Below are 27407 nucleotides of genomic sequence, written 5' to 3'. Positions count from 1 at the left end.
TCCCACACTGAATAGAGCTGACTGGTGCGACCAATAGGATTTGTGAACATGACAGTATGTGATTTCTGAATCTAGGCTATTAAAGACATGGCGGCAACTATATTATTCTCTTAAATCACTCAGTCTGGGGGAATGCCAGCTGAAATGTCACGAGGACACTCAAACTCCACCATAAGTAGGCTCAGATGGAGAGGAACTGAGGTTTTCTGTCACTCATGCGAATTAAGCCATCTTAAAAGCAGATTCTCCAGCCCTAATCAAGCCTTCAGATGACTGCAGCCCCAACTACCATGATGACTGCAATATTATGAGAGACCCTGTTCCAGACCACCCAGCTAAGCCACTTACCAATTCCGAACACACAGAAACTGCCGGAAATAACAAACATTTATTCTTCCTTAAGCCACAAGGTTTTGGGGTACTCAGTTACGTAGTAATAGATGATTATTCCAACCAAGTCAGAAGACAAAAGGATTAGCTCTTCCTTCTTGACCCTGGATATCATAAGAAATGGCAGAAAGACCATTTGAAAGAAAGACCATTGAAAGAAATCTTTCAATCAATAGATTGATCAAACCATTAATTTTTAAGATTTGGGGGAGATGTGTGTGTGTCCATGTGTAAAAATTTCTCTGGTATCTTTTTTAGGTAAGTTGTGTGTGTGTGTATGTGTGTGTGTGTGTGTGTGCGCGTGTGTTTTAAGTTTATTAAGTAATCTCTACACCCAACACAGGGCTTGAACTCACGGCCCAAGATCAAGACTCACATGCTCCTCGCACTGAGCCAAACAGGTGCCTCAGTTAAGCTGTTTTATTTTATGCCTCTGCAGCATTGCCATAATGCCATACTTACATAGACACTCAGCACGTAACTTTTTAAATATTGTGCTTCACCTTTAAGGCTTGAGAAGCACAACCACTTTTTGCTCATGAATGGGTGAGATGAAAATCTATTCTGCACCCTTTTGGAACTCTCACTGGGAGCCAGTGGCCCTCTTGTTCACCAATGTTAAGATTTTTCTACACTTCTTTGAGCATGGTACAGGGAAAAGTTGGATTTAATAGTCAGGCTGGACTTCTCACATGATTCAGTTTAGACAACACCTAGCTTCGAACAGGAACTTAGAAGACAGTCTGCCTCTGTGTCCTTGTCTCACTTCTCACCCCACCCCCCACACTTAGGCACTAGCCTTGCTATGGTGTTTTCACTCACATCTAGTTTGTTCTTACAATATTTTCTCATAGCATTTTCTTTCTGAATGTCTGCTTCTTACATTTATACTTTGAAGTTTCTTTCTTTTCTACTACCATTGGGTAGTGTGTCCCAACCTCTTCTGCAAACATGAGTTACTTTTATATAGAACTAAATTTATTTTTTTATATATTGAACTACATTTTTTTAAGTTTATTCATTTAAAAAAAATTTTTAATGTTTATTTATTTTTGAGAAACAGAGAGAGACAGACAGAGTGCGAGTGGGAGAGGTGCAGAGAGAGAGAGGGAGACACAAAATTGGAAGCAGGCTCCAGGCTCTGAGCTGTCAGCACAGAGCCTGACGTGGGGCTCGAACTCACAGACTGCGCGATCATAACCTGAGCCAGTCGGACACTTACCCAACTGAGCCAGGCAGGGGCAGAAAGAGAGAGAGAATCCAAGCGGGCTCTGCACTGTCAGCCTGGAGCCCCATGCAGGGTTCGAACCTAAGATCATGACCTGAGCCAAAATCAAGAAATGAAGAATCGGATGCTTAACCAACTGAGCCTACCAGGTACCCTGATATAGAACTAAATTTCAAAGATAAAATTCTCTCAAGTTAACTTTAGGGCTTCAATATTCAAAGTATTATATTGCTCCTAATGATATTAAGCACTTAAGAAGATTCGTGAACAATTTTAGGCTTTGGGAAATCCACTAATAACTCTGTGCTTGATATATTTAAAGATACTAGTGTGTCCTTAGAAGATATAATGAACTTTGAGGTACTCAGGGGGTTCAGAAAAATAAATGCACCTTACTACCATGAGAATAACTTACACCTGGAGGAACAAAATAGTTCTAAGTGAACTTCAGAAATCTTGCTATTATTATTTTCTTAAATTTGTTAACGTTATTTTTAAGAGAGAGAGAAGAAGAGTGAATGGGGGAGGGTCAGAGAGAGAGGGAGTCACAGAATCCGAAGCAGGCTCCAGGCTCTGAGCTGTCAGCACAGAGCTCGACGTGGGTCTGGAACCCACGAACCGTGAGATCATGACCTGAGCCGAAGTCAGATGCTTAACTGACTGAGCCACTCAGGTGCAACCCCTCTTTTTAAAAAAAAATTTTTTTTTAATGTTTATTTGTGAGAGAGAGAGAGAGAGACAGCATGAAATCTTGCTATTATTTTTATTGTTGTAGTTAATTGCACCACAGGAAGACATTTGGATTGAACATGTAAAAGAATGCACTCTTTGTTCAGAAAAATAAGGGGGAAATGAGGCAAAGAAAAAAGACCATCTACGTTAAAAATAATATTTATATCAGCGCTTATACACAGTGCAAAACATTTTACAAAACATTTCACTTATGTCTCATCTCACCCTCACAACAATCCAATGAACTAAACAGTGGGATGTTATTCCCATTCTATAAATTTCAGAGGAAACAGGTTAAATGACTTACTCAAGCTCAAATGGCTCCTGAAAGGCTGAGATGTAGTGACGATCAAAGACTCCTTTTGTTTCTGTGGGTAAGTTTCCACTACCAGGAAGGGAAGATAAATAAGAAGGAAAAAAATACAAACTTAATGGGAAAATGTGGCTAACCGTTTTTTACACAGTATATAACGAGGCACTGCTGAGTGGTTATAAAAAAGCTCATTTACCTCCCCAAACACTTAACATTCCCAGGATGATATTTAAGAAACAGGAAGCTGGGTTGACTCAATACTTGTTATCCTCAGTTGTGCGGCGAAGCTAATTATAGTATACATTGTGTGCAGTTGTTGGGAGGATTAAATAAGATAATATATTTAAAGAATGGTAAGTATTCAATAAGTGTTAGTTGTTATTATTGATGACTGTGTTATTTCAATCAGGGTGGATCGAATACTAGAATAAAGAGTAGTAGATATGCATTTTCATGCCACATTGTAATCAGCCTACCCTGAATTATCTTCCTTCAGTTCTCTTATCTGGAGAATGAAGACAATGTTCCTTTCTAGCTGCCTCCTTCACAGAAACAATTCATCATGCTGGATCGTGTTCTGAGCATTGAAAAGCTGTATAGGAATACAAGAAAATACCGCAACTATTTCTCTCCCCGTTTTTCTCTCTTCTTGCCCTCCTGAGCAAAGCCACACAACAGGGCAATGGAAGGGGTTTATGAGTAGTCATCCCTTCAGACCTACGCAGTTGCCCGACAGCTTAAAAATTCAATGGCTGAACTGGAAAGAACAGTCAACTTGACTTCATTGTCTTCTGAGATTCAGACGAATAGCTCTTATCATCTGTAAGGGGTTCATGTACCATCTAAGGAATGGACAGATTATTTTGCCATGGATTAGCATAGTGATTAGCCCGTGAGAGGTTTGTGCACAAGGAGATACTTCCTCCAAATGTCCTTGTAAGGCTGTTGTGGCTGCTGTTTACCTTAGAAGTGATCCCACTTCGGGGGTGCCTAGCTGGCTCAGTCAGTTGAGCATCCAGCTTCAGCTCAGGTCATGATCTTGTGGTTCTTGAGTTCGAGCACGAGTCAGGCTCTGTGCCGAGTGCGGATCCTGGAGCCCACTTTGGATTCTGTGTCTCCCTCTCTCTCTGACCCTTTCCCACTTGCTCTCTCTCTCTCTCTCTCTCAAAAATAAATAAGCATTTTAAAAAATTAAAAAAAAAAAAGAAGTCTTTCTCTGTATGACTTACTTAACAGAAGACCATGGGGGAGGGGAAGGGGAAAAAAAAGTTAGAGAGGGAGGGAGGCAAACCATAAGAGACTCTTAAAAACTGAGAATAAACTGAGGGTTGATGGGGGGTGGGAGGGAGGGGAAAGTGGGTGATGGGCATTGGGGAAGGCACCTGTTGGGATGAGCACTGGGTGTTGTACGGAAACCGGCTTGACAATAAATTTCATATTAATAATAATAAAATAAAAAAATTAAATAAAAAAAAAGAAGTGATCTCACTTTGGTTCAGAGATCTCACTCTGTTAGATCCCTGTAACTTCATTCCAACAGCATTCCTCCTGCCACCCCACTGCCAACCACTGGGAACAGATGTTTAAGGGCTTGTCACATGAGTAAGTGATCATTCTTGTCAGTATCACAGAGCAGCTGATCATTCATGATCAGATCATGATTGTTGACTAAGTCAGGGTCATTCGGACCCAACTACACGCTGTGGTAATAGCATGCGATTCTACACTGTCCTGCTTGATTTGAGATGTTTCAGGAATGATGTAACTTGGCAAATGAATCCAGAATCAAAAGCTCTTTAGATGATAATCTTAGGTCAACTGTGAGCGATGCCAATCAACCCATGAATGTAATGTTTCTCACATGTTGATTTTATAATTAGTGCCCACTAATATGGGCTATTTCAGGTTAGTGAAATGAGCTTATAAATTTTAGATAGTTCAGGTCCCCTATCATCACATACGTGTCAAACGTCATTTGATAAATGCCATTGCCAAAGGCTTAGGTATTACTTTCTGTTCTCATTCCTGAGATGATCAAAAACAACATTATGATGGTCATGTTGAACAGAACAGTTCGGTCAGATTTAATTGAGTCAGATTAGGCTCATATCATTAGGGAACATTCTTACAATCCTTTTTAATACCCCTTTTGTCTCGGATCATAATTAAAATAATATAGAAACAACTTTATTAATATAGTTGCAACTATATTCATCTGTATTGAGCCTGTCTTTCAGTTTTCTGTCCACTCAAACTTAAGAGATCTTCTTGTGATTTATTAACTATTATCTTCACATTTGCCTACATGACACTGAATTACACAATCAAGAAATTTTACTGTATACTTTCTCTTCCAGGTTAGTGTTAAAACTTCCTTTTCCAGAAAATTGACTTTCATCCACATCTTTTGATTTCTTCCATCTTTTCTATATCTTCTTTCTCCTGAGATATGTTATTTCTTTCCTTTGGCTATAATCACAGTGACCTCTTTTTTTCTCTTCCTTTCCTTAATATCTCAAAGATGGTTTAAATACTGACCGAACAACTGTATTAAAAATTTTAACCACATGCCGTTTTCGAAGATTAACAGTGAAGAAGATTTCTTTGCATTTAGACTACATTGCAGTAGATACAAAAATATTTCTTAAGAATATTTGGTCAAGGGGCGCCTGGGTGGCTCAGTCGGTTAAGCGTCTGACTTTGGTCCAGGTCATGATCTCACAGTTCGTGAGTTTGAGCCCTGCGTCAGGCACTGTGCTGACAGCTCAGAGCCTGGAGCCTGCTTCAGATTCTGTGTCTCCCTCTCTCTCTCTCTCTCTCTCTCTCTGCCCCTCCCCAGCTCATGCTCGCACTCTGTCTCTGTCAAAAATAAATAAACTTAAAAAAAAAAAAAAAGAATATTTGGTCAAAGGGAGGCATAGTTTGTCCTCTCTGGGACATTGGCTTATAGCCATCTAACTGTCAAAATCAGCATTTCTCACTGTGATTTTTTTAAGTTCCTTTATTTATTTTGAGAGAGAGAGAGAGAGAGAGAGAGCGAGAGCACTTGAGTAGGGGAGGAGCAGAGAGAAAGGGAGAGAGAATCCCAAACAGGCTCTGCACTGTCAGTGCAGAGCAGAGCCCAATGTGTGGCTCAAACATATGAACCATGAGATCATGACCTAAGCCGAAATTGAACGCTTAACCAAATGAGTCACCCAGGCACCTCTCCCAATGTGATTTTATTCTGAGAAAATCTAGTTCTATAAAATGCTTCCAGAAAAAAACAAAAAAACAGAGAAGCGTATTTTTCTTTTTTCCTTTCTTTTCTTCTTTTTTCTTTTCTTAGTATAGATTGCTATGCTTTAAGTTGTAACTAACAAAATTAAATTCAAACTGTTTCAAAACATGGAGATATTTATTGGCTTCACTGATGGCTAGAGTCTACAGGTGGGGCAGGCAAAATGTAGTTTGCCCAGGCCTCCAGATCTATTTCTGGACTCTGCTTACATCTGTATATTAGACTCTTCCCTCTTCTCTGCAAAATGACTGCAGCAGATCCAGCCCTCATAGTCTCCAGAGTATTAAAGAGAATCAGTATTCTTTAAAATTTTTGAGATTGGCTCTTATTGGACCGTCTCAGGTCACCTGCTATTTACCAAGCCAATACCGTGGAAGGGATAACATACTGATTGGCTTAGCCTAGATCACATGTACCTCTGTGGAGCCATAGATAGTGTCAGGTTCCCCAGAATTCCAAGGCTGAGACCACACACGATGAGTGCTGTAGAAGCAACTAACAGGTGTCCCCTATCAATAAATTTGGAAAACACAGGCTTATACTCACTTCTAAGTTCAAGCACAGTCCTGAAAAGGAGGAAGCCTTCAAGCCTAGAGAATAAGCATCAGGAAGAGATCAGTCCCATGAGATTTATGATCACCAAAACTTAATATAAGACTGTTGGAACAGAAGCCCTCTTAGGAGAAAATGTATCTGTTATGCTCACCACTTTTCCCTGGTGCATTGGAGAATAGCTGACATATTGTAAGCACTCAATAAATATTTGTTGAATCAATGAAAGAACTGTTTTGTTTTGTTTTTTACTTTAGAGAGAGAGTTCAAGCAGGGGAAAGGGGGGCAGACGGAGACAGAATCTTAAGCAGGCTCCATGCTCAAGACAGAGCCTGACACAGGGCTTTGATCCCACGACCCTGGGATCATGACCGGAGCCGAAATCAAGAGTCAGACGTTCAACCAACTAAGCCACTCAGGCAGTCCTGAAAGAACTGGTTTCTAATGAAGGGCGTTTTATCTGAAAGCTTTGTTCTCATAGGGAAAGAAAATCCATAAAACTCTGAGTAAGCCCCCTTCTGAGGAAATGGGCATGAGGAGGGAATTTTTTCAACGCTCCATGAGGTCTTGCTGTGCAGTTGCTGAGGCGGACCTACTTTCCTTTACTTCCCCACCTATCCTTACCAAAACACTCATCTGCTGAAGGAAGCTATCATCCATGTGTTCCTGCAACCTAAAATTAAATTACAACGTTCAGTACACAGCCCTATACGAGGAGGAATGGAAAGAGATCAAGACGATACCAGAAACTGTTTTTGTCCTTTAAAAAATGAACACTAGGGGCGCCTGGGTGGCTCAGTGGGTTAAGCATCCAACTTCAGCTCAGGTCATGATCTCCCGGCTTGTGAGTTCAAGCCCCGCGTTGGGCCCTGTGCTGACAGCTCAGGGCCTGGAGCTTGCTTCTGATTCTGTCTCCCTCTCTCTCTTCTCCTCCCCTGTTCACTCTCTCTCTCTCTCTCTCTCTCAAAAATTAATAAATATTAAAAAAATTTTTTTAAATTATTTTTAAAAAATTTAAAAAAAAATTTTTTTTTTTAACGTTTATTTATTTTTGAGACAGAGAGAGACAGAGCATGAACAGGGGAGGGTCAGAGAGAGGGAGACACAGAATCGGAAACAGGCTCCAGGCTCTGAGCTGTCAGCACAGAGCCCGACGCGGGGCTCGAACTCACGGACCGTGAGATCATGACCCGAGCCGAAGTCGGCCGCTCAACCGACTGAGCCACCCAGGCGCCCCTTAAAAAAAATTTTTTTAAATGAACGCTAAAAACATGGCAAGATTATGAACTGTAGAGTTTCAAAGACAGGGGTGTGAATCGAGGCTCTGCTCTTTACTAATCATGTGACCTCAAGCAAATCACTTAACCTCTTAGAACCTGTTTTGTCATCTGTAAAATGAAGATGATCTCTCCTCATTCTTTAGTGTGACATGGCAAAATGCTTAGTACATTGTCTGCCACAATATTCAGTGAATGAATCATCATTATTATTCTCCTCATCCAAAAAACTTCAAACTGATTTAACTGAATAGTTCATTCAACTCAACAATTTTTCTAGGTGATGCCGAAGGCTAGTCTATAAGATATTGCTCTGGAAAAATTAACGGTATTCACAAACAAGTCCTAAGAAATTATGCCTCAGGATATAAACAGAGACGAAACTGACAGTTACCATATATGGAAACACTGAGGAATTGTGAACAATTTGAGTGGTTACCCTTAGGAAGAAAAAGTCATATGAAGACGCTACCATTTTGAGGAGCATTTTAAAGATTACAAATGGATTAGTGAGAAAAAGGTAGAAGCACTTTAAGTGGGGAAAGATGTAGGTAAGAAGACTTGGATATGGGGCTGTGTGTGCTATGACCACAAACAGTCCCACCTGGTTGAGGCAGAGAGGTTGATCAGAATGCCATAGCACTAGGGCAGTGAGGCAATGTGGTAACTGATGGAAAATTAACAGGACCAATGACCAGTTCTAGCTGATGATAAATGATGATACTGGATTTGATTCTGTGCATTGATTTGCCATTTCCTCCTCCTTTTTCCATCTACCTGCAATCTCAAAGATGAGCAATCTTCCTTCTGGAGGTGGGTATGACAGACCATTTTGCAAGCACTTTAAATCCTTCGGAAAACACAAACATCTTGTGACCTGGAACAGTCACTTAGGATTCTGACTCAGACTGGGAATCTGAGTAATGCTGTGCTAATAAGCCAGAACGAGGCCATAAACATCTGGCTGCCCTACTTGATGGATCCTTGGCATTTGTCAGCAGGCCCTGTGAAGATAAGGTTGAGTCTATCAGAAAATGTTTAAGGTCTACATGGGAAAAGAAGTCTTTTGGAATGAAAACAAGGCAGGGTACCTGAATATGACACCAGGATTTCCCTACTTTACTCTATTTCTGTTATATAGGATGGGATGAGCAGAGAGTGCTCAGGCCAAACTTCTAAGGCACCTGGTTGGCCAAAGGAAGCCATTTTTATTATTTTTTAAAGTGTTTTATTTACTTTTGAGAGAGAGAGAGAGCACAAGCCGGGAAGAGGCAGAGAGAGACAGAAGATCCAAAGCAGGTGCCCACTGACAGCAGTGAGCCCGACACAGGGCTCGAACGAACAAACTGTGAGATCATGACCTAAGCTGAAGTTGGACACTCAACCAGCTGAGCCACGCAGGTGCCTCTAAAGGAGGCTATTTTTAACTCTAATCCCATATTCACACCAAGCTGCCTTCCAATCTTGTTTTGGTTTCCAAATCCACTGTATTCCAGTCCCACAGTTGAGTGGTAGGTATTTGATTACATCTCAATAGACTGACCAAGAGATTATACAATTCCCAAGAGTAGAAAGTAAGACTCTGGAACAGAGTCAGCATTCAACAAATATGTTAAATACGATGTGCCAATTAGTCAGAAAGATACTATACCAAAGCAACGAGCTTGGCTGTCCTAACCATCACCTCAACCCCCAGTAATTTCATTTTACCTTGATGTTCCAACAATTATATACAATTTAAATACAATAGGCTGATGGAATTTTTATTTCCAACCCCAATTTCTCTGAAGTTCAGATCCATATTTCCAACTGCTATTACACATCAAAAATGTCCCATTGGCTGTTCTAACAGTACTTAAAACTCAAAGTGCTTCCAATCAAAACCTTCACCTTCTTCCTCGTTCATCCACTCTACCCACAAGCCTATCCGAAACAAGGAAAAACTGCTTATCTTCTGTAACCACTATTTTGTTAACACTACCCTTGCTAACAGGATAGCTGAGCCAGAAATCCAACTCTGCACTGACTCATTCCTCTTTCTGTACCCGCATCCCATCTAATTAGCAACCGAGGGTTGTTGGCACTCCCTTCCAAACGACTCTTGAATTTAACTTCTCCTCTCCTTTCCCATCGCCACGGATTAATGTGACCCTCATCACCTTGAGACTGACTCTAAGACTTTAACTGCTCTGGGTTTTCTCTCTTTCAATCCATCCTGTTAGTGATTTCAATATAATCTTTTCAGTTCTCTACTTAGCATCCCTCAGAGACAATCCATCTAATATAGAGATATCTCGTACTCCTTCACCTACCACTCAGACCCTTTGTTTCTGCTGCCAAGCAGCCCTTGCTGTTTCTCCCTGTTGCATGCAGCCATTCTACCTTTACAGGATGCATCTTCCAGGCCTGGGCTCATGAATGGACCCTTAGCCTGGAAGGCTCTTCTCTGTTGTTGTGCTATTGTTGTTGCTGTGTTGTTTTTAATCTGAGCATATACTCTAAATAGTTCAAAGCCCAGCCCCGGAGTCCCTGATGCCGGCTGGAAGAAGGGATGGCTCTCTCTTCCATGGCTCCATAGATTATTGCATTCCATCATCACACACCTATTAGATTTCGTTGAGGGCTGTGGTGAGGCTTTGGCCACCTTTGTATCCCAGCACCTAGCACATGCAGGCACCCAGTAAATAATGGCGAACTTCAGTAGCAACTGTAGCTCTGTTTCCAGAGGTCCATCTAACAGTATGACCGAGGCCTTATATTTAAAAGTAGCCATTAATCTGTTATGCTTTGTCTTTTGTTGACAACTAAATACGCTAAGAGTTCTCTGGCTGGGGGTTATTCTCAGGCCAATATAAATGGTATTATGGGGCACCTGGCTGGCTCAGCTGGTTAATTGTCCCACTCTTGATTTTGGCTCCAGTCATGATTTCATGGTTCGTGAGATGGAGCTCCTCGTCTGGCTCTGCATTGGCAGTGCGGAGCCTGCTTGGGATTCTCTGTCTCTCTGTCTCTCTGTGTCTATCTCTCTCTCTCTCTCTCACACACACACACACACACACACACACACGCTCACGCAAGCACACACACCTCTGCCCCTCCCCCACTCACACACGTTCTTTCTCAAAATACATAAACATTTTTTAAAAATGGTATTATGATCATTCCTGCGTACGTTGTTTGGAACTCCGTTAACTTGCTCAGTCTCAACAACAACAACAACAACAACAACAACAGATCCCAGGTAAAAAGCCCCCTTCAGAAAGGCAACGATGCAGTTAACTTTGGCTGCCATTACACCTTTCTGAACTATGTCTCCTGCATTCATAATTAACATCTCTGTTGCTCTAAGTACCTGGAACAGAAAAAGAGTGTATAACTGAGACACGTGTTACATTCTAGTGGAGATGGCATGGGTTAATCTGTGAATAATCCAACATTGAATTGATATTTCAATACACAAATTATTCTGTTCCTTTTCTTGTCTCAAAATGCTTACATTTTCCTCATTCACATTAAAAAGTAATAATTTATGATATATGAGAGATAGCAAAGAAGTAACTATCATTTATTTTACATGTGAACATCTTTGAGGAAATACTGTTATCTTTTTTCAAATTTATCTATTTATTTTTAGTAATCTCTACACTCAGAGTGGGGCTTGAACCCATAGTCCCAAGGTCAAAAGTCGAATACTCTTTCAATGGAGCCAACCAGGTGCCCTGGAAATAGTGTTATCTTAAAAACTTGCTCAGAATTGGTAAACTTGTATTTACATCTATTGTTCTGAATCATAGTATTTTTTTGCTACCTTTGTAGTTCAATATGATAAATTCTGGCTCTAGCAACAGTTATTGATTAGCAACTTGAGATATTAACGTCCTCATAAGGGGCTGTCAATTATTACTAGTATCTGTGGAAGACAATGGTGCTGTGTGTGCCCAGAGAATGAGGGACATTGTCTTGCTCAATTGGTTTTCAGTCAATGAGCTCATCAGCTAAATCTGATGGACTGACAGAGAACCCAAACATGAGGAAGGAACTGTAATGGACTGACTAAGACAGTATGTTGGTTTGCCCAGAGCAGTCAGATGAGGAAGGGCATCCAGCCAAGTCAAGAGATTCAGGCCAGACTCCAAATGAGCTGGAGCTAACAACAAAACAATATCTCTTGTTTTTGACCCTGTGCAAATTATAAAAACAAGAGGATGTGGCCATTGTGACATGTTCCCCCAAGCACCACTCATTTAGCTAGGGATTGAACAACTACCTAATACCAGAAGCAGGCAGTGGAGAAAGGACCCCAGCCCTCATCCCAGGGCCAAAATTTAGAAGGAGCCACAGTGAATCCAGTAACCTATAACTTTTCCTCTTTTAGCCAAGAAGTTTAGAATAGAGAACTTGTCTCCCACCAAAAACGACACTCTGATTTAGATCTTAGTCCTGGATTTGATTTGGACACATCCTTTAACCTCTGAATACATCATTGTGGAAGTAACAGTTTATTTTTAAAAAGTCCTATCCAGCTTATATAATCGTGCACATCCAATGATATTAAAGAGTCTTTGTAAACCCCAAAGTGCTACACAGAGGTAAGATAGAATTGTGGTCAGGCATCTACCAAGAACACGGGCTTTCTTCTTTTAATCCCTCGTCAACTATTGACCGAGCAACTATTATGCCCGGCACTGTTCTTAGTGACCCCACGGACATAAATATCCTCCAGGAGTTTTTGTTCCCTCAGGGAGATTCAGATAATAAACACATAAGCTCAGTATGTTATATACTATGTTGGAAAGTGGCAAATGCTATGGAGAACAAAATGAAGCATGGGGAAAAGGGGGGGAGGGAGTTCAGAGGGAATAGTAGGAGCTTCAGTATTTTTAAAAAGAGTGAGGACTGCACGGGTGGCTCAGTTCATTAAGCATCAAGTGACTCCTGATTTCGGCTCAGGTCATCACCTCCCAGATTGGTGAGACTGAGCCCTGCATTGGGCTCTGTGCTGACAGCCTGACAGGGGTAAGCCTGCTTGGGATTCTCTCTCTCCTCTCTCTCCGCCCCTCGCCCTGTTCGGCGCAGTGTTGAACTTGTGCGCGCTCTCTCTCTCTCTCTCTCTCTCTCTCACACACACACACACACACACACACACACACACAAATAAACATAAATAAATAAATAAATAATAAAGTGAGCAAGTGGACTTGTAGGGAAGAGTTCCTGGAAGAGGGGAGGGCAGTGCAGGAGACAGCCAGACAAGAAAGGAAAGCAGAGTGGGTGAGTAGGTCAATAGAAGGGGAGGAGTTCAGAGAGACAGCCACCGTTAAGATCATGGAGGGCCATTCTAAGTCCTTTGGGTCTTGCTCTGACCCGATCTGACTTCTGTTTTCAGAGGCTTCTTCTGGCTGCTGAATTGAGAACAGATTGTAGAGGCAAGTATGGGAGGAAGGAGCCCAGTCAGAAGACTCTGCGGGAGACCACAGAGTGTGATTTGGACCAGTGTGATAGTGGTGGGGACGCTGAAAGCGGGCAGTTTCTGGATGTGTTTAAAGGTCAAGCCATCAGGACTTCCTGACAAATTAAATGTACAGAGAGAAAGAGGATTTGAGGAAGCTTCCAAGGGTTTGGGTCTGAGACACCAGAAGACAGAGCGGCCAGCAATAGAGATGTGTTCATACAGAAGGGAACGGGAAGTCCTCTCCCTTTTCTCCTCCTAGTTGCTCAGGCAACCAGGAGGAGAAATGTGTAAGTGTGGATAGTGTGGACAGAGGAACAAAACTGAGATAGTCCTACTTGGTGACTGCTGGAAGGGACTGACCACTTTTACCACTTTATCTCTTTGCACCTCAGTTTCTCTTACTGTAACACGAGATGGATAGGCCAGCTGGATAATGGTAAAATTCCTTTTCAGTGGCTAAATTTGAGAACCTACATGCTACAACCAATTCTCACACTTTTCAAGATTTTTTTTAAATATATGTTTTCTTGAAAAGTCTCCATAAGTAAATTCAATTGTTAAAAATATTCTTTTTGGGGTTTTCTTTTTGGCTTAAAACAAAATTATTTTGTGATCCTAGTCTGAACACCGCCCTCCCCCCACCAAAAAAGAATCTTAGTAAGACATTTAAAACAACAGCAACAGGGGTGCCTAGGTGCCTCAGTCGGTTAAGTGTCCGACTCGGCTCAGGTCATGATCTCACAGTTCATGGGTTCGAGCCCCGCATGGGCTCTGTGCTGACAGCTCAGAGCCTGGAACCTGCTTCAGATTCTGTGTCTTCCTCTCTCTCTGCCCTTCCCCTGTTCACACTGTCTCTCTCTGTCTCTCAAAAATAAATAAATGTAAAAAAAAATTTTTTTTAACAACATGTCCTGCAACTGTTTATACAATACCTCGTTCCAGGGAGGTACATGGCTAATCAGGACACCTATTTCCTACTGTCATACTTAATTAGAAGTTTTGCTCACAAGGTTAAATTACAGCAAGCATTGTGTGTTACTGTGAAAATATTCCCTTTTGCTTTAATGGCACATGGGTGGACGAAAAATGCTTCTAAGGCTGCCTGAAAGGACACCGGGCTCCTGTGGGTGCTTGCTGTCTTCCGCCAATACTTTTTCATTTTCCCTTAACAATGGCAGTAGTAATAACATTGGTCCAGGAAGTTAAGAAGTTAGTAGAGAAGAATAAAGACCAAGCATCTGATATTCACAACCTGACGCAACAGAAGAATATAAATATACACAAATTAATTTAAGCCCATAGAAAATCTCTCAAACTGTGTAGCCTACAGCACATCTCCCCTTGTCCACAACATTCCATCAGGCCAGCGGAACATCGTCATCATCATTATAGCTTGTACATACTGAGTGCTAACCCTGTGCCAGGCACTGTGCCAAGGGTTGTCATGACAACTCACTTAACCCCGTAAGAAGAGTGCCATCATAATTTCCATTGTCAAAGGAACGGGATGCACCTCTAGGACCGCCTAACCTCAAGCCCAAGCTCAAGAGCACAGTGGGAGGATTGAGGCTTGGATGCAGATGGAATGCATCGTTTTCAATATACTGTCTCATTGCCATCATACTGTCTTCTAAGCCCTCCATTACCCGCCCACTGCTTGAGGGTAGAGACCAAAGTGTGTGTTTGTACCACCAGCGTTTTGCAAAGCAGTTACGCACGAACAGAAAGTCCCGCGGACGCTCCATGATGAGTGGCACCTAAGCTGTCCGGTTCTTCGGGTTTTCCCAGCGCAGAGCCCGGTATATACTGCAGGCACTCCATCAATACTTGTTGGGTAAATAGAAAGACGATCCAGAGGGTGAGTGAGGAAACCTGAGGACAGGTGAAAAAGGGCACGCCTGGTGATGCCTCCAGAGCCCCTCCCACTTATTTGCGCTCCTGCAGGTTTCTACCGTGAGGGGCCCCCGGTGTCCCCTCCTCCCTTCCCTACCCCTCTCGGCGACCTCGCTCAGCCAGAGGGGCGGCTGGCTGCGGCGACTGCCCACTGGGTGGGTGGGGGCGAGCGGCGGAGGTCGGACCCCGGAGCCACGCCCCACGCACGCGTCCCACGCACGCACACGCTCACGGGCAAACTCCACAGGCGCGCGCTCTGCCGCACCCCTGCTCATACTCTTTACACGCACCCCGGCGCGCGCGCGCACGTTCTTACACATTCTCCTACGCACAGACTGACTGGAGCACACGCTCACGTTCACACACACGCTGTTCACACACCTGGCCTCATTCGCCCCGTCGTGTATTCATTCACACACTCCTGTATCACACAGTCCTGCTTACAACCTCCACTCAAGCTCTCACACACCCACCCTCCTCAGTTGTATACACATCACACGCGCGCATGCTACTAACACTCGCACTCTTCACCTTCGTCACACACACCCCGTCACCCGCTGTCACACGGTCACGTACGCCCCCGTTTTCAACTCTCACGCACACTTCACGCGCGCTTGCGCACACGGACTCACGGCAAATTCTCCCTCCTTGCACGCGCGCGCGCATGCGCACCTGTCGCGGCGGGGACCGAGGGCCCAGCGTGGGGGATGCGGTGTGTTTGGAGTTTAGGTTCGGTTACTGGTCGCGATGTCGTCGGGCTGTAGACTCAATACGATCCCTTAGAGTCGCTTCGTTTTCCAGTGATAAGTTAGGGAGAAGGAGAGACTGACGCCAGGAAGGGGGTAGGGTGCGGTTCTGGAGCTCTGGCAGCGAAAGCGCCCGGAGCAGCGGACACGCCGCAGCGCCTCGCAGGGTCTCGGAGCCGATTTACCCCCATCCAGGGAGCGGCCTCTCGAGCCTCTTAAAGCCTCGGCCTCCCCGGGCTTCACCCACGCGTGGGGTTTGGGGGTTGAGTGAGGACCGACTTCAAACTGTCCTCCCCCCCCCCCCCGCAGCCGCGCAGCCCGGTTCCCGCGCTCAGTCCCTGTGGCCCAGGGGACACAGCGCAGGACGCTGTGGGCTAGGGTGAAAAGAGGAAGACCTCGGTTTGAATCCTCCAACTGCCACTTGGAAGCTCTGGGGCCTTGGACAATTTGCATAGCCTCTCTGAGCCTTAGTCTCCTTTAATGTAGGATGAGGAATCATTCAACAAATAGGTATCTCACTCCTAATCTATGCCAGCTCTAGGCTGGGTGTTTGACATGCTCGGTGAATAAACAAAACAGACCCAGTCTCTTGCCCAGGTGCAGCTTGTAGTCAGTTGGGGAGGGACAGATACCCAACCAACCAGTGGACATATGTATTGATTATAATGAAGGATTTTGGAGTAAAAGAATAAGCTGTTGTTTTCACCCACTTCAATGTCTTTCAGCACTTACTACGTTCAGGGTGCAGGTGAATAAAAACAATCACATTCAATACCCTCATCCCAATGCCAGTTTGTGCCCCATTATATGGGCCACATTAGAATGGCTTTTGTGATCTTTGTGTGTGTGTGTGTTTATTTTTGAAAGAGAGAGAGAGAGAGAGACAGAGCTAGTGGGGGGAGGGGCAGAAAGAGAGGAAGAGAGAGGCTCCCAAGCAGTCTCCAAGCTGTCAGATTGGAACCTGATGGCAGGGCCTGAACCCACAAACCGTGAGATCATGACCTGGAGCTGAAACCGAGTCGGACGCTTAACCGACTGAGCCACCAAGGCGCCCTCTTTGTGATCTTTTACAGAAAACCCACACTAACCAAGAAGTGAACAATAATAACCAAATGAGTAAATGATAAAAGTAACTACCTTGCTGGGTCATTGTGAAAAATAAATGATACATTAAAACTCTTACTCATACCCTGGCATATAATAGGCCCTCAATAAATGCCAGGTATTATTAGGCGATAGCAGTGCCTAAAACTCCCGATCCCCTGCATTAGATACACAGGGTCTGAATCCTGGCTCTGCCATCTTTAGTTGTGTGACCTTGTAAGTCTTTGGACATCATTAAGATTCAGGATTTTTAAACAAGAAACAGCCATAATATTGGTGTTTTATCCAACAGATCAAATAAGGTCATGCAGGCAAGGTTCCTCATTCAGGGCCAAGCACACAGGAAGCTCAGAAAATGGTGGTTATGAAGACTGGCCTACTGCGATGGCACCTGCTTCCTGTGCAACACAGACCAGCAAAGCTGGAAAGTTTCTCCAGGCCAAAGGACCCTTGAAATTTAAAGCTGAACTGCTAGGAATTTATCCAAGGGATACAGGAGTACTGATGCATAGGGGCACTTGTACCCCAATGTTTATAGCAGCACTCTCAACAATAGCCAAATTATGGAAAGAGCCTAAATGTCCATCAACTGATGAATGGATAAAGAAATTGTGGTTTATATACACAATGGAATACTACGTGGCAATGAGAAAGAATGAAATATGGCCTTTTGTAGCAACGTGGATGGAACTGGAGAGTGTGATGCTAAGTGAAATAAGCCATACAGAGAAAGACATATACCATATGGTTTCACTCTTATGTGGATCCTGAGAAACTTAACAGAAACCCATGGGGGAGGGGAAGGAAAAAAAAAAAAAAAAAGAGGTTAGAGTGGGAGAGAGCCAAAGCATAGGAGACTGTTAAAAACTGAGAACAAACTGAGGGTTGATGGGGGGTGGGAGGGAGGGGAGGGTGGGTGATGGGTATTGAGGAGGGCACCTTTTGGGATGAGCACTGGGTGTTGTATGGAAACCAATTTGACAATAAATTTCATATATTAAAAAAATAAATAAAGTATTTCCAATTAAAAAAAAAAAGAAAGAAAGAAATTTAAAGCTGAGTCCCAAGTAGGGTCTTCCAGGACCCGAGGCCTTTGATAGGGGTAGAGAGTAGGGTGTGGGGAAATTCCCCTGGTAGGTCCAGGTTTGGGGGGCTGCTGAAGGAGACAGGTATGTCCAGAAATCAAAGGCTAGATAAACTCCAACTTGGGCGGCTTCAGGGTGGGAGCACCAAGCTAGGAGACTTGGAAATAGAAGCTCAGCTTAGAAAAGGCAAGCCATCCTGGAGAGATGATTGGGCTGCTCTAGCTTCCTCCCTCCCTGTGAAGCCTGGGGCTCTGATGCGTCATTCCCCAGCCTCTAGGGCACACAGACCTGCAGGTCCAGGATAATAATAAAAACTAGAGATGCCCAAGACACCAGGTACCAGGCCCAGCGCTAAGCAGTCCTTCATTCCTCCCAAGGACTGGAAGGTGGGGGCATTTTTCCTATCTACCAGGCACAGAAACAGATTTTTCCACCAATCTCCCTGGCTTCCTTTTAGTTCTTGCAATTAACTGAGCAAGAGAAACTCTTCCCTGCTTCTCTGTGCACCCTTCCGCGACCATCGAACACAGTCCTCATGAGTCACTTCAGACTTCAGTTTTATCCCCTCCTAGAGCCAACTGGGCTTTTCTTTGATATTCATGCTACCTTTTGCAATTCACGGCCTCTGAATTCATTTGTCCATTCATTTTAAGGTACTAGAAACTCCCAAGGGACTTACCTGCCTTGTGCAACGGAATTCCCTGTACGCCCAGAGCCCAGCAGAGAGGAGGCACCCCATACACACTTTCCAACCACCAACTGCTGAAGGAGGCTCAGGTTAAGTCATTCTCTTCAGGCTCCAGGATAAGCGGGGTAGGATTTCTCACTGATTTCTCAACCCTCACCTGCATTCAGAAACACGCAAAGCCGGTTTTTGTTTGTTTCATTCTTAAGTTTGGGTCCCGCACCATTAAATCAAATCTCTTAGGCATTTATACATTATACTTTCATAATGCTGTCCAGGTGATTTTTGTAGATGACCAGAAAGGCCAGATCACTAAAAATGATAAAGGTTCACTCTCTTTTGGGTAGGATTAAAAAAAAAAAAAAAAAACTGTCTTGGATTCCATTATTAAGCAGCTATTTCAGGCCAGTGCTTTCAGTAAATTTTGGGCCAAGGGATGTGGGGAACTCGAACGAGTGGACGCGTGTGAATAATTCTGCCTTCCCCTTAGGCTCCCAGCAACCTCCTCCCCAACCAAACAAAACCACCAACTCTGAAAAAGATAGTGTTAAAAAAAAAAGGCCAGCGCTGGGAACTGGAGAGGGAGGGAGGGAGGTGGAGCATTTGCTTCAATTATCCGGATAATTGTTCCCTACCTCAGGCCATTGTTACCGAAATGAAACAATATTCTATTGGATCCAGTCCTCGCCTTTTCAGGCGTGCTCCCCGCAGGGCCTAGCACACGCTGGGCACCGAGTAGGCGCTCAATAAATTTTATTCTGATGACAGAGGAGAGCTTTAAGGGTGGGGGAGGGATGTCCTGTTAGGCTTAAGGATTTGGGGGGGGGGGGCGAATGTCAATTAAGGTGAGGCGGGGAGCAGAGGGGCTGTGTGGCAGGCCCTCGGTGTCACCAAAACTCTGTTCAGAGGGTACGGAGGCCGGGCCGCTTCCGAAATTCTGAGCCAGATTCCTCACTCCTTTCCCACAAGCCTCTTCCCACCCCCTTCTCCGGGGGCCGAATTGAACTCTCGCGCCTGTGGCGAGCACAAAGGCGAACTGAGGTTTCTCAATGGCCCCTCCGCTCTGAATGCGCACTAGGGAGAAGCAAGACCACTTTTTGGCGGTGGGTGAACACGCGGCCCGCAGCCTGCCCTCTCCGCGCAACGCGCTGGCCGGGCGCTGCGTTAGAAATAACACTAGTCGCGCAGCTGAAGGCAGAGCCGGGCACCGGCCCCTCTTCACGCTGCCAGCGTAGGAATGTGGGGGCTGACTCCTAAGTGCCCTGCTTTCATCCCGACTCCAGGCTTTTCAAGAGAGGCTTAGATTCTCTGAGTGTGTATTTGCTAATTGCAGCCTCGGCTTTAATGAGATTCTTTGAACTCCCCCACCCCCAGTCCGGTTTGTAGGTTACAGCCTTATCTGGGGACCCTCGTTTTCCACCCCAGCTACACGTCTGTGAACAATCGCCTCTCCGGCCCCTGAAAGGAGAGCGAGCGCCCCATTTCTGCTGAATGCACGTCTCAGTTCATCCAAGGCTGGCGGGCTTTTGATGGCCACAATGCGAGTTACGCCCAAAGAGTGTCTCTTTGGTCAGATCGACAACGCTTGGCTTCACGTTTGCAAGTTAAACGGGCAGAAACCCGGCTGAAACTCCCACGCCAGACGCCGGGGACGCTTCCCTCCGCCCAGTTCAGAGCAGCACCGGGGACTGGGTCTGGGCAGGGGGAAGAAGGGAGGGAGCGGGAGTTGTCAGGGGGCGGCGCGGGAAAACAGTCCTGATTCTAAGCCGCCATCTAGAAGAAAGGGGCGGGGGGGGGGGGGGGTGGCAGGCCATTTTCTCTAGTATATCCCTCTTGTTTTTGTTATTATTTTTTTTTTCAGTTTGCTTTGTCGGCAGCTTTACCCCAACAAACAAACAAAAAATGAGAGCGTTTTTCTGCTTGTCTTCACCTAGGTAGCTGCTTTCCTCCAGCCCCTGAAAATGTGACTCCTTCATAAAATCAAAATTTATGATTATTCAAATGTTGGGGACTGTGAAAAGAGAGGAAGAAAGAGAGAAAATTAATATTGCAGCTGTTCTTCTGATTAATGAGAGATAATTGCTCATGAAAAGTCACCCCTGTGGCATTTTGTTGTCTCCTGGATCTTTGTTCTTTTCCACTATTATTGAGGACTTTCTTGAAGACTAAGCGGTTCTTTTCAATTTTTGGGTATTCAGAAAGGGTTGCCTGGTTACAGAGAATGGGGAAATCTCGGGCTATATCGGGTAAGATGTGCCACAGACAGCAATATCACAATGCCACTCGGAGAAAAGGATGGATACAAGTTAACGATGCGCTTTCAATAAAACATTCATAGACTTGTTCACGCTTTGATAATGACCTCATTAAAGGGAGCTGGGGGCAAGTAAGTCCTGTCTCCTGTTTGTGTTCGGCTAACAAAACCCAGCTTTGAGATCATTCATCGCTTTGGAAACTAATATGAAATCAATGTAAGAGGAGCAAATAAATCCGAGGCCGGCCCCGCCAACTCCTGGGCTGTCCCGCCCTGCTCTCGGCCTCCGTTTGGGGCAGAAGAACCATGCAGGCAAATGCTAAAACTGAGAGGAAAAAGGAGGACTGGGGATGGGGGGGGGGTACTTTGGAGGGGGTGCAGAGGGAAAGACAATGCGGGAGTTACGGATGGAAAAACAGCTAAGCACATCAGTAGGTCAGAACTCTAGGGCCTGTGGAATAAGCAACGGCTAAGTCCACATTCTTTGCTTTTCCTGACTTTGCCCATGAAAGGAAATAGAAAGAGTGGGAAGCAAGAGGGGAATGTGAGGTCCAGGTCAGGTGTGACCCTGGATGGGGGAAGTACTGGAACACTTCTTGAAAGCTACAACCTAGAATTGAAATCTCAAGGTTGAGCTAGGAGGAAACTGCTCCTCCAGGCTCAAGTTGGAGGATCCAGGGGCAAGAAGACGGCACCTCTAAACCGCTTTGATTTTTTTTTCTCATTTGAGGGTAGGGGTGGGGTACCCTGACTGGTGTGTGTTAGGGGGAGAGGAGGGGACAGTTTTGTTACCTTCATATCTGTGACATTGTCTTGCACTCAAGGAAGACAAAGCCATCCTCTGTCATCCCAGCAAAAGAGAGGAAATCAAAGGATCCCCCCTCCCCTTAAAAGAACTAATTTTCTCCTTGAATTATGAAAGTAATGGCTTAGGTAACAGCCTGTACTCTGTACCCGACTGCTTAATACCGAATAAATCCTTCCACGTGGCTCCCCGAGTCGTGGCAATTAGAGCTCATTATAGGCTCATAAGAGCTCTCATTTCAGGGATTACTTAATGGACGATGAAATTTTATCGGACAGAATCACTGAGAAATAAAATTGCGTGGCAGCGGGGGCACGGTGGGGGCACACTGACGGGCTGCCCAGGGGTCCCCTTCTGCTTTGAGCAGGTTCGAGGTTCTGCTATCCTGGGGAAGGGTCTGGCTGGTAGCTGCTCAGGGCCATGGAGGGTAGGCTTCCTTTGGGAGTGGGGGTGGCAAGGCACAGTGGGGCCAACTTCTGAAGATAGGGCTAAAGAGAAAGAGGGAAACTGAGAGAGCCAAAGAGAATTAATGAGAAGAACCTGAGAACCTCCAATGTGGAACGTAACCCCAAAAGACTTGCTTTTGGTGGGCTTGAGCAATGTATTTATTTTTCTGAGCAATTTACTTTAAAAATGTTTTTAATTGCACTTAGTTAACATACAATGTTATGTTAGTTTCAGGTGGACAATACAGTGACTCAGCACTGCCATACATCGCCCTGTGTTCATCACGAAGGCTCAAGCAATTTCACCAGGTCCTCTTACAAGCAGGTTTCTCTGACATGGTCTGCTTTCAGCCCCAGTCTGTCCCCAAGCTACTGTACCCCTTGCAGCCCTAAGTGACCCCCACTCCCCCCCGCCAGCCTCTCACTTTTTGCAAAATTCCTTAGCACTCCAACTGGATGTTTCCATACTTATACAGAAGTTAAATTAGTTGTTCGAGCTTCATAATTAGGATTCTCTAAAGTAAAATTGAACCTTCTATAAGCACACATTCCAGCACATCAACATGGGGATTCTAGAGTGAGCATACCCAGAACCACTGGGAACACAGTGACCCAAACGGTAAGCCCAAAACAAACCTCAGATAACCTACTACCTAACCCAGAAGACGAAAAAAGGAGAGAGAAAAGGTATTACTTTTCTTTGAGCACTCACAAAGTGAATAAATACATACATATAGGTATGTATTAGATAAATTTTTAATAGTGTATGTATACATATATGTGCACATACAAATATACATTCACACACTTGCAAAGTGAATGGGAAAATCATGTCACCTATTTGGACAATTTAGGCCTTTAAAAAACACCCAGCCATCAAACATCTCTTAGTGGTTGAGCTTCCAGGGTTCTCAGGGTTGGAATGATTTCGGGACTAGCTGCGTCCTCCTGACTGGAGCGAGGGCGGGTGGGCAGGCAGGCCAGGTTGAGGCTGAACGTCTGTGATGGCTGCATCGTCAAACCTTGTGGTACAAAAGTAGTTACAGCTGAGCTGCCCTGAGTTAAGCCCTGAGACTCCTTAATTGTTGTCACAAGATGTTGGATTAGCACATTTCTGGAATAGCTGTCTGTTTACACTCTGGAGACCCACCGTCCACTAACCGCTTTCTAATTGAATTCTAATCACATTCAAATAGCTCAATAACCAGCCTCAGCTGCAATTCATAAAACTTTAATTGCCATCCATAAATCCTGGGCTCCCCAGAGCGGGGCGTCCATACAACGCAATTACACTTCTCCGGCAGGCAAGAGAAACTGTCCCAGAGATGAAAAAGGGGAGAGAAGAGACAGAGGGCAGAGAGGTGGCCATGCCTCCAGCGGAGAAGCTGTTGCTCCCCTGGGATTTGGGCACTTGGTTCTCACAGGTGGAGGGAGTTCCGTCCCCAAGTTTCTTAACACCAGTGTGAACTCAGGTCTGAAGTCTGCTGTTTGGGAAAAAGGATCAGACTCTATTGCTTGCTCCCTGCCCCGACCAGATTTTCTCCAGCGGGGGTGGGGGTGGGGGGGAAGACCTCACCTTCCCCAAAGATCAACAGCCCCTAGCTTGACAGCCACCTTCTGTCACACAGCCACTAATACACATCTTCCACTGAAGACGGTGCCCCCCAGATTTCCTTTACCAAGCCACTTCTCCCATCCTGAGGCAGGATTCCTCCCGTAGGTCAAATCCCTTCAACCTCTCTCAGCTTTTAAAGGGGTGCAGCGTGGAGAGTGCTTGCTGGTTAGTCTGCCAGCCGCCCAAGGTCAGGCTGTGAAATGTAAAGGGGCAGGAAGTGGCGGGACCCAGAGCAAAGGCCTTCCCCAAGCCCTGCCCAGTCTCCAGGAGGGCTAGGGTTTGGGTCCTCTCTCCAAAATCATTGGGATGGAGTTTGCAGGGGTGTCTCGGGAAAGGCATCGGCTTGGAGAAAGCAGAGTGACGCTTCAACGCCTCTCTCCGCCACAGGGCATGCTGCCGATTACAAAGGAGCGCGAGGAAGTGTCGCTGATCCCAGCGGCCCCAGGGAAGCCCCAAGTGCAAAGGCATCTTGGAGCTTCTCAAGCATTCGAATGAAAAGCTAGGCAGCTTCTTAGCTGGGAGGCCTCATTGGTACGCCCCGGATCCGTCACGAACTAACCACCTGAATGACTGTGGCCAAGTCCAAATGCTGGGGGACTGTGTGTGTGTGTGTGTGTGTGTGTGTGTGCGCGCGCGCGCGCGTGCGTGTGGTCCGTGGTGCAAACCGCGATCCCGGGCTGGGCTACTGCCAGTCCGCCGCCCACACGGCCGTGCTCCAAACTGCAGGCCTCACACTTTACCGCGCCTCAGCCTCGGCTGGTACAGAAGGGCAGGGAGCATTGGGCATCCCTATTACAAAGGCCTCAAGGTCCCCACCTGGGGCGCTTTTCGGCCGGGCGTGGGGAAGAGTTGGGCTGGGGCCCAGGCCAGGGAAAGGGGTAGAATGGGGGATGCAGCTCTGATTTCTCGAGAAAGCGTGGAGAAAGAGGGGGAGGAGGCCGGCGTCCCCGCGAAATTCACAAAACCTACACTTTGCAAAGTCCCCCCCCACTCCCCCTCCCTCGAGTTCTTCCCTGCAGCGCGCCCGCCCCTCCTCGCCGCTTCTGTTGTGACTCGGGCAGCCTATCCCGAGGGTGGGGAGCTGCTGAGGAGCCTGAGCCGAGCGGTACTCTGCAGCATCACGTGCCGGGGTGGGGGCTATAAAATCCCGGAGCCGGGGCGCCGGGCGGGGGACGTGAGGACCAGCCCTCTCCAGGGACCCCTTTGTTCGCAGCCCAGACGCCGAACACCTCCGCGTCCCCAAGGGCTTGACCGCCTGCGTCCGCGCCGCACTCGGGGCAGAGCTCAGAACAGGAGAGGGGAGGGGGCGCCAGCGCCGGCCACCGGGCCCTCCAGCCACCCACCCCTCCCGACATGTCGCGCTCCTTCTATGTCGACTCGCTCATCATCAAGGACTCCTCGCGGCCCGCGCCCTCGCTGCCTGAGCCGCACCCCGGGCCAGATTTCTTCATCCCGCTGGGCATGCCATCCCCGCTGGTGATGTCTGTGTCGGGGCCCGGCTGCCCGTCCCGCAAGAGTGGCGCGTTCTGCGTTTGCCCACTCTGCGTCACTTCGCACCTGCACTCCTCTCGTGGGCCGGCGGGCTCCGGCGGCGGGGGCGCCGGGGCGGGGGGCGCAGGGGCCGGGAGTGGTGGGGGAGCGCCGGGGGGCGCCGGGACCCTGCCCCTGCTCAAGAGTCAGTTCTCTTCGGGTCCTGGGGACGCGCAGTTCTGCCCGCGCGTGAGCCACGCGCACCATCATCACCACCCGCCGCAGCACCACCATCACCACCATCAGCCCCAGCAGCCAGGCTCGGCCGCCGCTGCCGCAGCCGCGGCGGCCGCGGCGGCGGCCGCGGCGGCCTTGGGGCACCCTCAGCACCACGCACCTGTCTGCGCCGCCACCACCTACAACGTAGGGGACCCGCGGAGATTCCACTGCCTCACCATGGGTAGGGTGGGGTCTCTGGGCACCTGCGCGCCGCGCCTTCGCGGCTCCCGGGAGCAAACTTTCCGCCTCCAGGGGAGGAAGTGGCAGCCTGGGGGGCGGGGTGGGGTGGGAGGAGGGGCTTTTCGTGTAACTGTGGAGACGTCCCCAGAAGTTCCACGAAAGTGGAAGTTAGCTTCGAACCTCTCCAAGCAGCCTGGTGCTTTCACGCCCGCTACCTGGTGTCCGAGTCTTGCACAGTATCGGGGCCTTTGGGACCTCGCACTTGAGGGCTCAGAAAGCGGAGGCTAACTGCGTGAGGGTTTGGGGTGGGTATGTTGGAACTTCGGTGTGGCAGTCCGTCGTCGAGGCTAGCTGAAGCGTTTCGATGTTCTGGGCTAAGCCTGCTTGCCTCTCTGCTGGGCTTGAAGGGAGACGACCGGACAGCGCAAGCCCCGACCCCTCCCTTAAGCCTCTGACTTTACATCTCGCACAGCAAAGGCCTTCCTTCACTTGCTTTGGGCGTCTCTGTCCTTCCGTGCTGAGTAACGAAGTGCCGTGGAATGGGAAGGGGTGAGGGATGGATACAGGTGTTTGGTTGAGCTCCGCGGGAGGGTCCTTGAGAGGCGTCCCTTCCAAGGGATGGCGCGTGGGGTGGGAACACGTCATCCGAGAATGACCTCTCTGCCCTCTCTTGGCCGGTCTGCAGGGGGCTCGGACGCCAGCCAGGTACCCAATGGCAAGAGGATGAGGACGGCGTTCACCAGCACGCAGCTCCTGGAGCTGGAGCGGGAATTCTCCTCCAACATGTACCTGTCTCGACTCCGGAGGATCGAAATCGCGACCTACCTGAACCTGTCGGAGAAACAGGTGAAAATCTGGTTTCAGAACCGCCGGGTGAAGCATAAGAAGGAAGGGAAGGGCACACAGAGGAACAGTCACGCGGGCTGCAAGTGTGTCGGCAGCCAGGCGCACTACCCGCGCTCGGAGGATGAGGACTCCCTGTCGCCGGCCTCGGCCAATGATGACAAGGAGATTTCTCCCTTGTGAGGGAGGGATGCCTCCGCCGCACCACACGCTCCTGGCAGCCCCCACGCCACCAACGCGCCTGGCACGCAGGGCGCCAGATCCTCAGCCACTGCGTGGTCCCATTTGGAGAAGGAGGGAGCTGAGTGCTGGCTGAGCGGAGTAGTCTGGCCTGACCCTTCGCATCTCCTCCTTGACCTATGTGTTTGAAGCTCCACTCGAAGTTATAGATCGTTTTTTTTTTTTAATGTAAATAATCTAGATTCAACTCAGTCTTGTCATATAACGGGGGGGGGGGGGGGGGGAACCAGGGTTGATTCAAGTTTAACACTGTGTGGGGCTTTTTGAAAGCGCATGTCCTTTCCCCTTCCCTACAGTCTTACAGAACCTAAGAAGAACACCGGGTTTCTTGATTATTTTCTTTTGTTGTTGTTGTTGTTGTTTTAGTGAAAGCATATGAATTTCAAATAACTTAGAAAATTAAACGCTGTAGGTCTCGCTTTCTGAAAATTTGCCTGGGGAGAGATTGGAATTCAAGTTACTGGAAGTCCCTTTGTATGTGAATAGTTTTATATAAAATTTATATTTATATTTATTTAAATAAATGAAACAAAATCAA

The 27407-nt window shown here is 46.7% G+C and overlaps 1 protein-coding gene and 1 long non-coding RNA gene across 2 annotated transcripts; one reads left to right on the top strand and one right to left on the bottom strand.

Moving 5' to 3' along the window:
* Positions 1 to 354: 354 nt before the first annotated feature.
* Positions 355 to 25882, bottom strand: LOC109279050 (uncharacterized). The gene is made up of 4 exons (XR_002085974.1): positions 25725 to 25882; positions 18732 to 18897; positions 2658 to 2735; positions 355 to 494 (listed from the first exon to the last, which is right to left on the bottom strand). It is a non-coding gene; the product is annotated as an uncharacterized LOC109279050 (long non-coding RNA).
* Positions 25007 to 27407, top strand: GSX2 (GS homeobox 2). Its single transcript, XM_019469760.2, has 2 exons — positions 25007 to 25787; positions 26472 to 27407. Exons 1-2 carry the CDS (start codon positions 25211 to 25213, stop codon positions 26810 to 26812), a joined length of 918 nt encoding a protein of 305 aa, XP_019325305.2. The 5' UTR covers positions 25007 to 25210; the 3' UTR covers positions 26813 to 27407.

Source organism: Panthera pardus, unplaced genomic scaffold (assembly GCF_024362965.1).
Source record: "Panthera pardus isolate Hobbes unplaced genomic scaffold, ASM2436296v1 HiC_scaffold_13, whole genome shotgun sequence".
NCBI lineage: Eukaryota > Metazoa > Chordata > Mammalia > Carnivora > Felidae > Panthera > Panthera pardus.
Note: the sequence above shows the minus strand (reverse complement) of the source record. Positions and strands in the feature narration are given on the sequence as shown.

Coding starts and splice junctions, on each gene's coding strand:
- GSX2 (XM_019469760.2), top strand. CDS start 25,211: ATGTCGCGCTCCTTCTATGTCGACTCGCTCATCATCAAGGACTCCTCG. Junction 25,788..26,471: donor ATTCCACTGCCTCACCATGG/GTAGGGTGGGGT, acceptor GCCGGTCTGCAG/GGGGCTCGGACGCCAGCCAG.